A 19,320-nucleotide genomic window follows, 5' to 3' on the forward strand; every position below is an offset into this window, starting at 1 on the left:
TGAAACCTCAAAAGTCTGGTCTGGGACAACATAGTATTGGCATTAAACATGGCATCCTTTGAGATGATTCATCATCTCCATAGATGCAGTTTTAAATATCAACACCTTTTCAAAGAAAGTTGTGAAGCCCTTTTACATTGGTCTAAATTGAATCAGAATGATTGTGTGTGTGTGTGTGTGTGTGTGTGTGTGTGTGTGTGTGTGTGTGTGTGTGTGTGTGTGTGTGTGTGTGTGTGTGTGTGTGTGTGTGTGTGTCCACCCCCCCCCCAACAAAAAAGTTTGGAAGATTTTCATTTTATTTAAACATCAAAAAAATAGCTTTAATGTTATTTATTAATATTAATTTCTGGCATACACAGCAACCATTTTTCACTATTAGACTGATTGTTGTATATACCTTATATTCCTGTTCTTTGATTTGCTTGCTGTTTACACAGATGATGTACTTTTATTTTCAGTATGAAATATTTGTGCTTTCATTGAAATTTATTACTGTTATTTTGTAATTTTGTTGTTTTATAGTTATGCTGTAGATACCTTTTAAAGATTAGATTTAGTTCTGTATGTTGTCCATTAGAATTTCTAAACGTGCCAATTGTTACTGAAGATGTGTATAACACTAGCAAAATGTCAGCAAGTAAGTTAAATAAATATTATTTATTTTTTCATTATTTTTGTGTTGTGAATTAAATCCATTAGAATAAACAAAATATGACAGTATGATAGCTATTCAGTCAGTAACTGAAATGCATTGAAGAATTTTATAAACTTTTCTTATTGATACATCGAACTGATGTTATTTATTTTATTGTTTTATTTAGACCTCCTATTTATTATTATTATTATTGGTTATTTATTTTATTTTATTTTATTTTTTTGTTAAGGGTAAAGCAATTAAACCAAAGAATTTTCCTGATATGAAAAATTATCCTCTTCCAGGAGTCTTATGCAAAAACTTTTATAGGTATTTCTTTTAATGCTTAGGAAAGAATTCTTAATTTATTCTTTTCAAGAAAAAAAAAGTCCTTAGCTTTAATTCTGTAACCTATTATTTTTAACAAATATTTCCAAATAAATAAATATATACTATTCTGTTAGTGAATTATTATTAGTGCTATAATGATGATGGGAAGTCTACTGCTGGGCAATATTAATATCAGTATCTCAGGTTTAGATAGTGGTGCACTATGAGAACAAATGTTTGCAGAAACAACTTACAGTCAGTGTGAAGACAAGCATGAGGTTGCAGTGTACTTGACATTAGGTATCAAAGGGAGAGAATGGAAAACCTGAAAGGCTTGAGATGAACAAGAAGGGTGAGAGTGAGAAGAGAAAAGAGAATTAGTGGAGGAGAGAGAATGAGGGATGTAGTTGAGCAAGGAATAAATGGTTATGTTAGGAGTGACATATGCAGGTTCACTGATTTGTAGTTTGCAAAATAAAATGTTAGAGAAGTGCTTGGAGGAATGACCGATGCTAGTGATGGTTGGTACAAATGATCTGAGAGGTAGAGAGAGATTTGATGTTAATGTTAAGTACTGTGCAGCAGAAAAGTGAGATAGCGACTATATTGTCTGGGTACACTGTTTTGAAGAAAGTCGATGAATAAAATAGTGTGAGGAACAAACAGCCATGGTGTCCACTTTAATAACATGTAGGACCTCCTTTCTCTTTGATGACTACGACAATTCTATGGTACATACTTTCCACGAGTGTACAATAGCAATCGATGGTAATTTTAGACCATTCTTCCTGTAGCATGTAATGGGCTCCTGAATTGTTGTGGGACAGATGTGAACAAGAAGGGTGAGAGTGAGAAGAGAAAAGAGAATTAGTGGAGGAGAGAGAATGAGGAATGTAGTTGAGCAAGGAATAAATGGTTATGTTAGGAGTGACATATGTAGGTTCACTGATTTGTAGTTTGCAAAATAAAATGTTAGAGAAGTGCTTGGAGGAATGACCGATGATAGTGATGGTTGGTACAAATGATCTGAGAGGTAGAGAGAGAGATTTGATGTTAATGTTAAGAACTGTGCAGCAGAAAAGTGAAATAGTGACTATATTGTCTGGGCACACTGTTTTGAAGAAAGTCAATGGATAAAATAGCGTGAGGGACAAACAGCCATGGTGTCCACTTTAATAACATGTAGGACCTCCTTTCTCTCTGATGACTGCGACAATTCTATGGTACATACTTTCACAAGCGTACAATAGCAATCAATGGTAATTTTAGACCATTCTTCCTGTAGCATGTAATGGGGTCCTGAATTGTTGTGGGACAGATGTCACTTGATCTCAGCCGACACTCCAGATTACTCCACAGATGTTTAATGGAGTTGAGATCAGGACTCTGTGGAGGCCAGTCAAGTGTGGTGAAGTTCATGTCCACAAACCATGCAGTTACAGCAACAGTCTTATGACATATTATCTTGCTGAAAGAGACAGTGGTCAGTTCCATAGGAATGCCACAAACTAGGAAGCATTGCATTGTCCAGAATGTTCAGATAATACCTCCTGGAGTTCAATGTTCATGGTACTGAAAACAGAGATCGGAGGCTAAACCAGGAAAAACAGGACCACATCATCACACCATGGGAGCAAAGGGAGAGAATAGAAAACCTGAAAGGCTTGAGATGAACAAGAAGGATGAGAGTGAGAAGAGGAAAGAGAATTAGTGGAGGAGAGAGAATGAGGGATGTAACATAATGGTAACATAACCATTTCACAGTTGAGTGTATGCACTCTGGTAAGAGACGTTCACTAGGTATCACCCACACCCATCCATCTGCTTGATAGAGGGCGTAGTGTGATTCATCACTTCATAATACAGCTTTCCAAGCTTCCACATCCCACTGTATACATTCTTTGTGCGACTGAATGTGATGCTGCATGTTGGTTCGGATAATGTTGGGCTTGTATATTGCAGGGCTACCATGGAAATGCATGTTGTGAGCCTCTGTTCTGAATATTTTTGTGCAGATTTGTGTTTCAGTTGAAACCTAGAACTTCGCATTCAACATGTCAGGTGCCGAAAGGTGGTTTAAACATATTATCCTTGATAGCATCCTATGGTCGTTTTTGGCAAGTGTGGTGGGTCGTTGACTCTCTGTGCTTCCATCTCAGTATGGTATCACTGATTGTTGACCTGGGAGGCCCAATTTGTTAACAATTTGCCAAACAGATAGGCTTGCAACATAGCTTCCTATTACAAATGCCTCTTTCAAGCTCTGTCAGTTCTCTTCTCACAATCATTTCAACTGACCAGGTGCAATAACTTGGGAGCATCATGTTCCTCCAATTTATACAGGCTACAAATGCATGACTCGTTATATAACACAATGCACTTTGCCAATAGTCATGTCTGTTGACTTCTTTTTGAGCAGTGTATGATGATACAGAATTTAGGTGAGCAGCAATAATAAATGACATACCATAACAACTGCTAAATGGGTTAAATTAATGAAGGGAGACTTTTAAAACCAAGATTTATCCTTTGCGCGAGCATGTGTGAGTGTGCGTGAGCACGCACGTGTGTCAAACAAGAGGTCTGGGATATATGGATGCTTGTAGTATATTTGAGTATAGAAGAGAACTGTATGCAAGAACATGGAATGGTATAGGCATCTGCAGATATTGTTGTTCTCTGGGTAAGTGAGAGTGTTCATCTCAACCACTCGCTAACGAGTGGTTAGTGAATCAAGCAGGTGAGAATATAATAATATATAGTATTTAACATGGTGCAACGACAAACTATACTAAAAGTTTGCAATATACACTTGTAATAATAACACTGCTCTAATTAGGAAGTGTTACTTGGGCAATAATACAAAATGAAACAAAAATTATTAGCAGCTGAAATGACATTTATGAGTAAAACAGCAAAATATATACCTTATTTGACCATAAAAGAACTGAAAGAAATAGTGAAAATAAAGACTATAAATAGTTAGAGGAAACATACTAACGAAACGTAAATAAAATTCTTTTAATAAACATGTACTCCAATATAAACTGATTCAGGAAGAGAGAACTTCTTGAAAGGATATTATCCATCTTTGAACTGAATGATAATGAATACATTATTATAAATTTCTTGATATCAGGCTACTATGACAGCACCACATGATTAAGTTTACATTATTATTAATCTCCTATTGAACAATTTCCTCCAAATTAGTCTATTACTTGTCAGCACTTCAATATTGTTGTATCTAACATTTCGTGTTTCTAAGGCACCTCTAACTGAATCAATCCACCTAGACATTTGGTCTTCCTCTACGTCTCAACTTGGCCATCCTGGCATCAAACCGGTTTTTCTGACTTTTCCTCAGCTATTCTGTTTAAGTGGGCCATATCACCTGAGATGAGTGCTGCTCACACATTCTTGAATACTACCAATTGTCAATTCTTTTCTAATATCTTCATTTTTAATGATTCTGACATTGATGCCATCTGTTTACTCTTAGAATTTTTCTCAGAACTCTCATATCTGTGGTCTTGAATCTATGATCAAGTGATTTATTTCTAATCCAACTCTAACAGATCCATAACTCGCTGGCCTGGTTGGCTGAGAGGTTAGCATATCCACTCTCCAGCCAAAAGGCTGTGGTTCGAATCCTGCCGTGGGCATGGACATGGATGTTTGTGATTGTCTGTGAAATTACTAGCGGCAGGCAGTAGATGGCATTGCTGTAGATGATGATGATAGTTGCGGTTCGTTGTAGTTGGAGGAATATAAGTTGTGGAGACAGAGCTGTAGAATACGTGCCCTCCCTCAATGAGCCATTGGGTTCCCTTGAGGTGTCATGTAATAATAAAAATAATAACTTAAAACTGGCTTGAACACTGCCTTCTATACCTAGTTCAGTGTTTTAGCTAATTTTTCTCTCATTCCATATAAATTTATTCAATTGGCTGCATCTTCACTAAAAACTCTGCCTCATCATCAAATTCTTGACATGTACCCTCAAGGGGTGTACAGGATATGATAGTACGACATGAAAAATTTACATCATTACTAACTTCCTATCTACAATTTTCCTCCAAATCAGTCTGTTACTTGTCAAGACTCCAACATTATCAGATCTTATATTTCTTTCGTCTAAGGCACTTTTTACAGTTTCAATCCACCTATATCTTGGTCTTCCTCTGGGTCGTTTTGCTGCCAACCTGGCAGAGAACACTTGTTTTGCTAATCTTTCTTACCCATTCTGTTTAAGTGACCATACCACCTGAGATTAGCTCTGCTAATGCATTCCTGGATGCTGACTATGTCGAGTTCGTTTTGAATATGATATTGCCGTTGATGCCATCTGTTCACACCTATAATCTTTCTCAGGACTATCGTATCTGCGGTTTCTAGTCTTTGGACAAGAGTTTTCCTTCTGACCCAGCTCTCAGATCCATGTTAAAACTGGTTTGAACCAGTGTTTTGTATACAGCTAATTTAGTGTTCGGACTAATTTCTGTCTTATTCCATATGAATTTATTCAATTGACTTCCCACCATACCAGCTTTGCTGATTCTGTTGTCTATTTCTATATTTAATTTACCATCTTCACTAAAAATCGTACCTAAACAGCTGAAATGTTTTACTTGTTCCACAGGTTCTCCATTCACAACACAGTTGACATTTTCAATGATTCTGCCTATTTTCATTGTCTTTGTCTTTTTATTGCTGACCTTCATACCATATCTATTACAACAGTCATTCAGTTTAGTCAGGGAATCTTCAAACTTGTAGCGGATTTATTTAGAAGTATAACATCGTCTGCATAAAGCAAAGAGCTGACATTAACATCTCCAATTTTGATATCATGTTTAATACCACTTTCCTTCATAATGCAATCCATATAGATAATGAATAACAGAGGGGATAATGTACATCCTTGTCTCACACCAGATTTAACATTAATTCTAACTTCAATTCTAACTGCTGACTTGCAACTCAAATATAGACTAAGCATTGCTTGATATAATGCCCCGTTGACACCATATAAGTGTAGTGTATTGAATAGTTTCTCTCTCGGCACATTGTCGTATGCCTTTTCCAGATCGACAAAACTTAAATACAGATCTTTGTTATATTCCCATGCTTTCTCAACTATTTGTCGTAAAGTGAAGATCTAATCCTGACAGCTTTTATTTGGCTTGAATCCAGCTTGTTCTCCACCAAGCGTTTCTTCCACAATTCTTCTCAACCGTTTCTCAAGTATACTGGCATAAATCTTGCCTGGAACACTCAGTGGGGAAATACCTCTATCATTCTCACATTCAGTTTTATGTCCCTTTTTATATATGGGTACTATTAGAGCTCTACTCCAATCATCAGGAATTCATTCCTCGGTCCAGGCATACTGAACTATGCAGTACAGCTACTATAAGACTTTTATACTACCATACTTCAGCATTTCTTGTCGAATATCATCTACTCCTGCTGCCTTTCCACATTTCAAGCCTTTGATGGCTTTTTATACTTCAAGTATCGATATTTATTCCTGACTATATGCCTATGAATGTTTTTATCACTGTGCTATCACTGCTTGTTTCATTTAGCAATTTTTCAAAGTAATTACTCCATACTTGAAGGATATCTTTTTCTCCCATTTTCATGTCACCTTTATCATCTCTAACTCCTTTTACAGCACTCTTTCCTCCATTTCTAAGCTTCTTCAACAGCCTCCAGAATATCTTACCACATTGTTGATATTTATTTTCTATGTTCTTGCCAAAGTCCTCCCATGACTTTTGTTTAGCTAGTTTTATACAGTGTTTAGCTTTCTTACATTTGTCTCTGTATTCTCTAAGAGCACAAGCTTACTTATTTGCCAGGAACTTTTGATATGGTTTCTTCTTTTCCTTCACTGCCTCTTTAACTTCCTGTGTCCACCATGGAGTTCTGATTTTTCTATCCTTGCAGACAACCTCACCGCATGCCTCTCTGGCTGAATGAATCAGGATTTTCTTCAAGGGTTGCCACTGAATCTCCAAGGTTCTCAAACTCTTTCATTTTTTCTTCAATAATCTTTGTGTATTTTAGTCTACAGTTCACATCTGAGAGCTGCTCAACTTTTATTCGCTTTAAAACTTTCTTACATGTTATTCTTTTCGATATGAAATTCAATTTTATCATGCTCTAGACTAAATAGTGATCGCTTCCAATTTCAAATACTCTGTACACTCTGGTATCCTGCTCCAGGGAGAAAACATCACTATCAACAATAACATAGTCAATGAGACTCTTTTTATTCCTTGCCTCTTCTTTGCATGTGAATTTGTGCACATTTTTATGTTGGAACATGGTGTTAGCAATAACCAGTCCATGTCCTGAGCAGAAATCCAACAGGTATTTGCCGTTATTATTAGCTTTGCTCTTTTCTCCAAATTTTCCCAAAATATTTTTGTATGTCTGACAATCACTTCCTACTCTGCTATTTAGATCCCCAACAAGGACCAACTTTTCCTTTTTCATTATGTCAGTAGCTTTCTCTAGAGCCTCGAAAAATTCTTCCACTTCTACCTTAGTAGAGCTTTCTGTGGGACCATAGGCACAAATAAGTTTCATTGTCCAGTTTCACATTCTGATATATGCCCACATCACTCTACTTGAGACTACCTGCCATTCAAAAAGATTAGCCTCGTATTTAGTGTTGAATACTATGGCTATCCCTGCTTTTCCTTGATTGTCATTGCCTGAATATAACATTTTGTCTTTATTGCTCAGAAAGATCTCACAGTTTTTGTCTTTTTTGTTTCAGTCACCCCTATTATATTGATCTGCTACTTATCTAATCCTCAGCTAGCCCCATTTCTTTGCCATTCAGGCTTCTTATGTTCATAGTACCGATCTTAAACTCTGGTGGTGTTGAGTTGGGGTGTGCTTTCAGATTTGTTCCAGTAGCTGACTTTTTGTTGTTCACCCTGGTTCTATGGCAAAAACAATGGGGGCCTTGTTTAACAGGGCGATGCCCCAGCCAGCATGAAATTTTGTCATGTTGTACCTTCATTTTGTATATTGGTTTAAGCCAGTAAGAATACAATTTTGTCGATTAAATCCTAAATTGCCAGCCCATCCTCGTTCTTTCAGTATCCAGGTAGATACCCAACAGGATGCACCATGAGAAGGTAAGGATTGGACATTAGGTCAGAAGCCCTAGTTGGTTCTCTGTATTCCTTTAAAGGCTATGTGGAGGTTGCCGCTCAGTTATACAGCTTTGACCCTTAAGCACCCCAAAAAAAAACTCTACCTGAAAGCTGAAATATTTTACTTGTTCCATAGGTTCTCCATTGAGAATGTTTTCTATGTTACTACCTGTTTTTATACTTTTGGTCTTTTTGGTTGCTTATTTTCATTCCAAATTTCTTACAGCTGTTAGGCAATATACTTAGACCCTGGAGACTTGCACTGGATGATTTTAGGAGTACAACATCAACTGCATAAAGCAAAGAGCTATGATATCTCTGATTCTGATATCAGGTGTATGTCACTTTCTTTCATAATGCAATCCACACAGATGATGAATAAGAGTGGAGATAATGTGCATCTTGTCTTACACATGATTTTACATAAAGGTACCTGTCTTTATTTCTTTCATTTCTAACTGCTGACGTACAACTTAAATGCAGACTGTGTATTACTCTGTACAGTGTAATGGTCCATTTACCCCATATAACTAGCATTTTGAAAAGTTTTTCCTGGGCACCTTGTCAAATGTCTTGAGATCTACAAAACTATTGTTATCCTTGATCCTTGTTTATATTCCCACAATTTTTCAACTATTTATCGTCGTAAAGGGAAAATCTGATCTTGACAACTTCTATTTGACCTGAACTGTTTGTTCTTCTCCAAATTCCTCTTCCACAATCTTTCTCGACCTTTTTTTTAAAAATGCTTGCATAAATTTTACTTGGAACACTCAATAGGGAAATTCCTCTGTAATTCTCAGATTCAGTTTTATTCACTGTTCTATAGATGAGAACTATGAGAGCTCTACTCCAATCATCTGGAATTTGACCTTCATCCTAGGCTCTCTGCAGTATCTTGTGTAGCCACTGCAAAACTTCTATACCTCTATATTTGAGTATTTATGGTCATATATCATTTACTTCAGTTACATTTTCACATTTCAAGTTTCTGTTCGTTTTTTTACCTCAGGTATTGATATATTTCATTTCTCTTGAAATTCCATTCGTTAAATGATTGAATCATTCATCTTTGAATGATTGCATTTCTGTTGAAAATTCTCTACCACAGTTCTGTCACTGATTATTTCACTTAAGTCTTTCAAAGTAATTACCTCAGACATATAGGATACCTTTATCTTCAGTTTTCATGTCCCCTTTATCATCTGTGATTCCTTTTACAGTACTGTTTCCTCCATTTCTAAGCTTTTTTCAATAATCTTCTGAATATTTTTCCACCTTCCTAATATTTATTTTCTATGTTCTTCCCAGGACATTGGTTTAGCTACTTTTACGCATAGCTTAGCTTTCTTACATTTTTTGGGGTATTCTTTTAGGGCATCTGCTGACTTATGTTTTGGGAACTTTAAGTTTGCTTTCTTCTTTTCCAGGACAGTTTTTTTAACATCTTGTTCTATCATGGTGTTTTTATTTTTCTATCCTTGCAGATAACTTCACCACATATCCCCCTTACCAGCTGAATCAATCAATGTTTTCTTTAGTATTTGCCACGGAAACTGTTTAATTCTTGTTTTCAAACTATTTCATTTTGTTTCTTCCGTATGGTTTGTAGAGTTGAGTCTACAGTTTATTATTATTTGTATGGCCCGCTCATTCATCACTCTCCAAGAAAAGAACCTAATCTGCATATCCTTACTAACCACACTCTTAGACAGATTCCAAATGTGGCCTCTTGTTTCCCCCCCCCTTACTCCCCATGTATTGAAAAATTTTCTTCTGTGTTAACTTTATAGTATCCCTTTAGTAACTTATAAGTTTCTATCATATCCTTTCTCCTCCACCTGTCAGCTAAACTCTGCAACCCACAAACTGTCAATCTCTCCTCATAGGGAACATTCCATAGACCTGTTACCAGCTTGTTCATTCATCTCTGAATCGTCTCCATTATCTCCCGGTCCCCACGAAATGCAGGTAACCAAATCGAATCATAGCCTTATAAAGAGGGATAATAACTTCCCTATTTTTACTTGTTAGTATGCTCTTCACCATCCAAGTAATCTTATGATTATTTTGCCAACTCTTGCAATATGTCCTCTGAATTTTGAATCTCTATCTACCATTACCTGCAGATTCTTCACTCTTCCATACATATATTCTCTTCATTTCACTCCACATATGCTTCATCTTCACTAACTCAGCTTTCAATTCTTGTGTCATATTTTCATTATCATTCACTCTCACTATTTTAATCGCCAGTCACATACTCATTCGCCGTGAAACCCGCTTCCACCTTACCATTAATTGCGTTCTGTCTTTCAATATCATTATCACCAGCTTTATTATTATTTTATTATTTATTTAAATCATCTTGTAAGATATCTGCATAGCCTTTATCAACTGTTTCCCTCTCTTGTTTTGCATCATCATCAAACAACTAAATGTTCCCCTTCAAGTCTTCTGCTATATCTTTAATATGCAAATTAAAGAGTAGTGGTCCTAGTACAGAGTCACTCCACTAGTCACCTTCATTTGCCTTTATTCCACTCCACCATACACCATCCTCAGATGTCTATCAGCCACCCTCCCCATCCATGCCACCAGTCTCATATCCATTCATTTGCTCCAACTTATGTAATAGTTTTTTGTGCGGTATTCTGTCAGATGCCTTTGCAAAGTCCAGTATTATCATGGTGTAGCCATTTTCTTTATCCAGTTCTACTGTCACCTAATTATAAAATGTGAATAAATTACTAAGGTAGGACCTACCTTTTACAAAGCCATGCTGCCCCCTATAAAGTATCATATTCCTATCCACCCATTGCTTAATTTTGCTTTAACCAACTTTTGCAATGCTTTGTCCACCACTCAAGAGATACTAATTGGTCTTTTATTTGCTACTTTTGTCTTGGAGCCACCTGTATGTAATCTTACCCTCTTTTCACTCCTTGGAACCTTGTCAGAGCTGAGACTTAGATTAAACAACTTCCTTACAGGTACTACCAGTTCACTTGCACATTCTCACAGCACACAATCAGATATACCATCCAGGCCCACTGCTGTATTTACATTGATATATTTCAATATACTGAGTACCTCTAGTTCATCTATCTCAATGCTCGCCTCAGTAACTGCAAAGTTACCTCCTGTATGATATACCCTTACAAAGTGATCACTTAGTACCAGAACTATTTCTTCTGCTTCTGTCACTTTCTTACCTTCAGCACTTAGTAAAGTTATCTTTCAATAATCATTCCTTCTCTTACTTGTTACACAGCAAAAACTCTTTTGGATATACTTTGGCCTGCTTACTTAATTTTCTCTCAAAATCTGATTTAGCCTTTGGTTGTGCTTTATACTGCTCATGGGCATGCTGATCACCTTGTTGTTTATATTCCTTCCACAATGCTTTATATTGCTAGCCATCCACTTAATTTGGTTTTCCCTCTTGACCCTGGGTATACACTCTGATCCTGCCTTGGTCAAACAATCCTTGACCATTCCCATGCACTAAGGACATTTATTCCATGTGGTTTTTATAACTATAAGTTCACACATATGCCACAGTAATTAACTTTTCAATAATATATAAATATTTCGTCTTAAGTATCATGAAACATCATCAGTACAGTTATAAGCAACAATAGGAATTACATTAAAAAAACACATTAGTGTGCATGATTATAGTGGAATTCCTCTATGTGTACACTAGCATTTGTAAGGACTAAATACTATTGGGTGGTAATTAAATTAAATTAAAACTGATAGATTTATTTTATACAGTTGATGATAACAATTTCCCAAACTTTTCGGATAGTGAGAAAGTCATTACCATTAAGATTGGATCTGTGCCGTAAGGCTTCAGCACTTGCTTTATACAAACGCTCATGTTTATATATGGATCGATATAGTAGCTTGGTGTACTGCCATTGGACCCTGTGGTTGACATTTTCAACTCCATGTTGTGCGAGACCAGCTTTGTGAGGTTTGATAAGAAGAATGTAGTCTTGATGTTCAGAGATGCATTTATTTACAGATCTTTCTGTTTGTCCATAGTAAGACAATTTACAAGAACATGGCACTTTGTATATGCCAGGTAGCATCAGTGGTGAGAGTTTGTCTTTTGGAGAAGGTAACAAATTCTGAATTTGGTTTATTGGTAGCAGGGAGTTTGAAGAAATACAAATTCGCTGCTACCTATAAACCGAATATAAGAACATAAATTTACTTCTTAACTCTGCTACAATAATGTAATTTCTCGTGGTGTTTATCAGAACTTTCCAGATGCCTCCCCCAATATATTTTCCTCTTTTTTTTTTCTTTTTTTTTTGTTCCAATTTAGTACTCATCTCCAAAAGTTCATTTTCCCTTTTTTTGAATCCACAAGATGGATTCAAAAACATACAGAAACACAAGTGTGTTTCTGTATGTCCACATCTCAAGAGCATGAATTCTTCTGTTGTCTTCCTTGTTTATTGTCCATATTTCTGCTCCATATAGAAAAGAAGACCAAATAAATATTTAATCATTCTTAATTTATATATACATATTTATTTAATTATTTCTCTTGATGTTGTAATCATTCAAAATTAATTTGATATATCATTTTTTCCCTCCAAAACTTAATCTGGTTTGCAAAGAAATCATTCATGTTAAAATTGTTATGGATGCAAAGTGCATATTAAAATTGTAATACCCTTGATATTACATTGAAATATATGCTGGATATGAAGTGAATAAGGAGCAATATATTTCACCCATATTGACATCAGTGTGGTTAATCAGACTGCAAATATTCACCGGAGATGGTTTCCTAAAAAAAAAAGCATTTAGTATCAGTTTTCTTTGACATAGAAAATACAAAAAAAGTTTGGCATTTTAAAAGACCTACACAAATTGAATCTTAATGGATACCTCTCTTTCATGGTTACACAGCGATCAACATTCATTATTAATCATCTGGAGTACACACACACACATACACAAAGAAACAAGCCACGTTACAATCTACATGGTATGCTAAAGTCATAGTAATTTGATCAATCAGTCATTAAAACTACTGGCCTGACTTCTGGTGGAAAAAACCTTTACTACATCAAAGCTAGAGTCCTGTTATTATTATTATCTATTTGGTTGCAAATCATTAAGATAGAGAGCAACATACCCTCACATAAGTTAGAACAAAAGAGTATAGGTGGCCAATAAGTGAAATAATTGCTTAGAGTCCTAAAGGGTTAGTACTGTTAGGTGGTGATGTTTTCATTATCTGGTGCCAAACTTTAAACATACAGCCATACAGCTGCCAAACTTTAAACATCTTCCTCAGCCACCCGAATAAACAACATGAGCACATACAATTTACTATTGAAATTAAAAATCAAAACTCACTTCCTTTCCTGCATACACTGGTCATACAAACAGTTTCGCACTCATATTTGACAAAATTAAAAATAAAAATAAAATTCTTATCATACATATGTCAACTAAAGGATAAATATAGGAAAGCAATGAACATCCTTCACATCCTCTGTTTCACCTCTTAGGGTGCGATCGATGTTCTTGGCTCAATCTCTGTTATGCACCTGTTTCATCAAAACTTGATTATGATTCCAAGTTCTCTGCCAATGCTGTGCTTGTAAGGCTGAATCCTATCTACTATTGGACAATTTAAACTGCAACTAGTGCATTTAGAACATCACCCATTCCTAATTATATCAAACTAGGTCATCACTATGGTGTCATCAGCAGTGTACATCAGTACAATTCCTAGAATTTCTTCCACAGAAAAGTATGTATAACACACATCAGAAAGTCATACATCATATTTGGTCTACATATGAAACATCTTCAGCAAGCTCTTGTATAATGGTAGACAATATTGCACATGCATTACAAAGCAGCCTTCCACTTTGATATACTCATATTCTGTCATGCAGAATATGACATTTTTTCCTGCAAGCATCTTTTGAAAACATGTGGGATATGCCTCTACCTTTCCATCCAGCACCATATAATAGCCACAGAGGTTGCATCAGCAAGCTCTGTGGCTATTACAAAAGTTAAAATTGATATACTTGGATAGCATAATTTCAGTGGGCGCTGATATATATATATACACAGTCAACCCTCCAACGTGGTACTCTTATAACACGGAGCCAAAATTGCGACAGCCCTCCTATAACGCGGTTTCCGTTCAACAACATTCCATCAACTTAATTGGTTTAAGACGATTCTTTTTAGCATGAATTTATCTGAATATGAATTTTATTAGATCGCCAGAATATTCTGGCGATCTAATAAAACAGCTTGCATGACTCGAGATTTATTTAAGGACTGGTTTTATAATTGTTTTATCCTGGCGGTGGAAAACTATACGATAAAAAAAAATTTGTATTTTAAAGTTTTATTGGTTCTTGATAATGCTGGTTGCCACAACAAGGAACTGGATCATCCAAATGTAAAAATTGTTTTCCTTCCTCCTAACTGCACGTCATTAATACTGTACAACCTTTGGACCAAGGAGTCATTCAAACTTTCAAAATGTACTACACACGCCGGTTTTTCCAAACCATTTTTGACAGATTAGAAAATGAAAATAAAACTCTTATTCAAGCGTGGAAGGAATTCTCTATTTTAGATTGTATTAGAACCGTGTCATCAGCTTGCGTGGAAATTAAACCATCAACACTTAATACATGTTGGAAACCTCTTTTGCCTCAAATGGTTCAAGCAAGAAATGTATTTCACTCCCAGTTGCAGAAATAGTAAACATTGCTTCTCGTTTAAGCGGCGAAGGATTTGCATTAAACCATCAAGATGTAGAAGAACTACTTCAGGAAGAAACATTAGATGAAGAAGAATTGATGGAATTAGTTGATGCATCTACCTTAAATGCATTGGTAGATGAAAATATGAAAAACGATTGGGTACCAAATCTCAATTTATATGATGTAAAAAAAAGGGCTAAATTTGGCTAAAGAATTAGAACTTCATTTTGCTCAACCTGATCATTCAATGGTGCGCAGTGCAAAGTTTAAAAGAGAGTTAAGAAACTGCTTAGCTCCATATAGACGAAGAGTTAGGCCACTCATATTTGAAAGCGAGGATGAGATATTACGCAATTTTACATAAATTTCTTGGTTTTGTTGGAAAACAGTTTTTTAGTTTAGTTTAGTTTTGGTGTGATTTTTTTTATCATTTCCTTGTATGAACTCTTCGATTCAATAAAGATAATTTTATTGTACTTAACATATTATCTTGCCTTTTGTGTTTGTAAAATTTTTTCCACAACCGTGTCACCGTAACTTGACGCTCTGAGAATGCAATTTTCATACAACGCAGAACGAATCAAACTGATTAACAAGTGATTTTACTTACTTCCGAGTTTCACTCAACGTGGTTCCCATATAACGCAGTACGAATCAATCTGATTCGTACTAATTCTGAGTTTCTTATAGTGCAGTTTTCATATAACGCGGTACAAATTAATCACTTTATAGGAGGGTTGACTGTATATACAGGGTGTTCGGGATAAATTTGACAGTTTCGTAAGGAAAAAGAAAATCTTCTTTGTATCTATTAAATTTAATGAATTGACAAAAAAACATTACAGGCAGAGTTAATTACAATACTATCAACAAGATTTACTCAAAATAACCACCATTAGCATCGATCACAGCTTCAATTCTGCTTCGGAACCTCGAACAAGCTGATGCTACAGTCTCCCTGGGAAGGGCCGCAAAAACTGTTTTAATTTTATCCATTAACTGGGCTTTTGTATTACTGGAAGTGCGATTGGTGTCTTTTTCAACTGCGCCCCATACAAAATAATCCATGGGGTTAAGGTCTGGGGAGTTTGGAGGCCAAACATTTGGACTGGTGAAGTCGTAGAAATTTTCAGACAACCATTTTTGACTTTTCCCAGAGGTGTGGCAAGGGGCCGAATCCTGCTGCCATACATACGGCCTACCATTGGCTACCCTTGTTATCCAGGGCTTGACTACAGTTAGCAACTCCACGAACAAAGCCCGAATTCCAATGCCAGGGTTCTTCAACACCTGTTCCTGCAGATTTGCGAGGAATTCTGCTGTACGAACGCAATCAGATCGTCTGCTAGGGATCTTTCTTCTTGCTACATCCTCGTAGTCACCATTGCAAGTCTCTAGTTCATGCCGGATTGTTTTTACTGTATTCAGGGAGCATTGGGCAGCAGTCGTAATATCCTTATTTTGATGGCAGGCACGAATCATCATGATACAAGTTATTCTCTTCCATGATTCAGGTGGGTTCCAGCTATCCATCCTTTCTGACATCTTGTATATGAATGAAGAAGGGTCCAAACTTTTAAATGAAGAGAAGTGTGTGTTAATACATGTAACTTACGGAAAAATATAATTAATTATAAATATGTCAAATTTATCCCGAACACCCTGTATACTCTCCAAGACTTCCAATCATTGCGTCCATGAAATAAGAGTTCACCTTGAAGAGAATTAAGGCTGCAGATATGCCTGTCAACTTGTTCATCTCACTCTACCTGTTAGTTACATAGATTGCATGCAATATTATTAGACAAAAATTAATCAATGCTAGTTCACCTGATTAGCTATTCCTCTGTCATTGTCCTTCTCTCTTTCTCTCTTCAACCACTGTGTTACAGATAGTCCATTTCATGAGCATTTCACTAATATGGCATCAGCCATTCCTCCACATCCCATCAGGCCTGTAAACAGCTAAGCAGTAATTGCCCAACATAATTTTAAAATTTACCTTAAAACACAACCTATTGCTTCTCCTCTTCCTCTTTCATTCCATCTGCCTTGATTCTATGGAACAACCTTGCTCACCAATTAGAACCTCCAGCTCTTTAAAAAAAAATTACTAACAGCAAATATTTCATATCCTTTGACCTGATCCATGAAAGAGAAGGAAAGATAGTTGCGGAAACTGAAGTCTACAAGGTGATTGACATTTTAATTATCGTTGTCTGGTAATTAAAAATCATGTTTCAGAGATAATTATAGTGTCAGATTGGTTATCAGAATTTCAAGCCAATAAAATAAAAATTCCTTCAGCCAAAGCATTAAGCACAAATCCCAAGTTTGACATTTTTTCCATGGATCAGACATGACAAATACACATCTACTGCCCTTTTTAGAAGATAAATCATGAAAAATGTAGCTTGTGGATAATTGAAATGAATAGTGATTGTTGCCATTTAAAGTTCTTTGAGAAATAACAGACCAGACCAGAACAAGAGATATCTTGATAGTGCTTTTTCCACATACAAATAGCAAAATGGTACTTTATGGGATATAGAGCAACCTCGGCATACTTTTTTTTATTATTTATTTATTATTTTATCAAGTCAAGAACTTTCACCTTTTCACTTAAAAGCAAGCACTTTGCAGCTTCTCTTTGGCATATCAGAATTGCCTGCATCACTATTCTTGTGCTTTATGGCCATTATTAACACGTTCACTGCCAACTACGAGTATATTCGTAGTTGGTAAACCAGCTACGAGTATACTCGTATGATGCTTACTGCCAGCAATGAGATTAGTGTACTAACCTTGAAGAAGTGAAAATGCTTGGCTTGTGGAGGAGCTAGCATCAAAACTGTATATTCTCATAGATAGCATATGCTCTGCACAAGCCAACTACGAGTATACTCATATGACACTTGCTGCCGGCAACAAGATTACCGTACTGACCTTGAAGAAGTGAAATTGCTTGGCGTACGGGAACAGACTATGCCGAAGTAGCTTGGCAGCGAACGTGTTAAGTATAATAAGTGTTATTTGAACATAAGCACTGTGATACCACAACATTTGATCTGATAACCAAGAACTACTCAGAACGACTTGCAATTTGAAACTTATAAATTCTTTATTTATGGAATTTTCCATTTAATATTTTTGGACTGGGGTTGACTGCAGACAACTGAAACCATGGATAAGGGGGAGAACTGTGGTATATTTTCTTGTCAGGTATAAGAGACCTGCCCAGCAAATAATACTTGATATAAAGTAATGTATATTATTATAATAATGCTGATAATCTCTTATTTATTAAATTTGCTTCCTTAATGTTGACCATTTAAAAGGTTCACATGATAACATCATTATGTATTTGTATGAGTGATACAAAGAAAAATAGGCATGCTTCTATACTCTAATTGCTTGGAGGCTTGAACATTAAGTTTGGAGCTCTGCTTCTTTGTCATTCTCTGTTGTTTGGGTATCTGCATTAAGCATGGTGTTGATATGGTGATCTCAGGATGTTCATGTTTACTAGGTTGTCCAAGGAGGAAGGAACAAACCACTCAGGGAAGAGATATAGAATGCAAAATCTATATCATGTAATAGTAGGATCATGCTGTGAATAAACACGAAGTAGTCTACCTGATAAAGTGGAACCCAATTCACAAACTTCATCATGGTGCTAATACTAATTGTACTACAGGCTAACATCCTTTTGTGGGTGAGATTCATATAAATTAACTAAATGCTTCAGTTGCAAAATATTTTTCATATAAATACATAGTGTATCATGCATCTAAATCAAATTTTCCATCTTTTGCATTTGTTGAGAATGGAAGAGAAAACAAGTTGCTTATTTATTGAACCTATCTATCTCATATTCAAAATTCAAGGCCCAGACCAGAAATATGGTAGCAGTTATGATCATTTTGTACTGTTAGGTAGACCTGATCCTAAATAACTCAGTTGACCAGATGTTTAAGAGTTCACTGTAAGATAGCTTATGATACAAAATATACCAAATTTTCTGTACTGTACGTAAACTAAGAGGAATACAACATTTGTCAATCTCACAGAATATTTATTCTAATTTAAAACTGTATAACAAACACAAAATTAAATACTCTTGACATGTCACTTTAAGGTTGATCCAACCAACAACTGCTTTCTGCCAGATTTATAATTCATGAAAATTGCCAATTCTCTAAATGTCAATTACTCCCCATGACTTCAAATACAAAAAAGATCACTTCTCCAGACTACTTCTTACCAGGTACTCTTTCTTATAGAATTACTAATGAGAAATTCTTACTAGACTTGGTAAGAAGAGGAAAGAATCTTCATTTTCTGGTTCATAACACGAAATTTTTAACATGAATGTTAACAGCATTATTTAATGTTTAATTAAAAAATTTATTTT

The 19,320-nt window shown here is 35.8% G+C and overlaps 1 protein-coding gene across 2 annotated transcripts in view; it reads left to right on the top strand.

The window, feature by feature from the left end:
- Nucleotides 1-19,320, top strand: part of HPS1 (Hermansky-Pudlak syndrome 1 protein) — a 481,651-nt gene that overhangs the window by 462,045 nt on the left and 286 nt on the right. The window contains exon 15 of one of the 2 annotated variants that reach the window (XM_090391100.1): nt 885-964. The exons of the other annotated variant lie outside the window; for it this stretch is intronic. Within the exon in view, the coding sequence (XP_090247226.1) occupies nt 885-964 (80 nt within the window). The remainder of the gene's footprint in view (nt 1-884; nt 965-19,320) is intronic. 2 annotated transcript variants of the gene reach the window in all.

Source organism: Typopeltis vanoorti, chromosome 4, assembly GCF_054136105.1.
Source record: "Typopeltis vanoorti isolate ZY-2024b chromosome 4, IOZ_Tvanoo_1.0, whole genome shotgun sequence".
In the NCBI taxonomy this organism is placed as follows: Eukaryota; Metazoa; Arthropoda; class Arachnida; order Uropygi; family Thelyphonidae; genus Typopeltis; species Typopeltis vanoorti.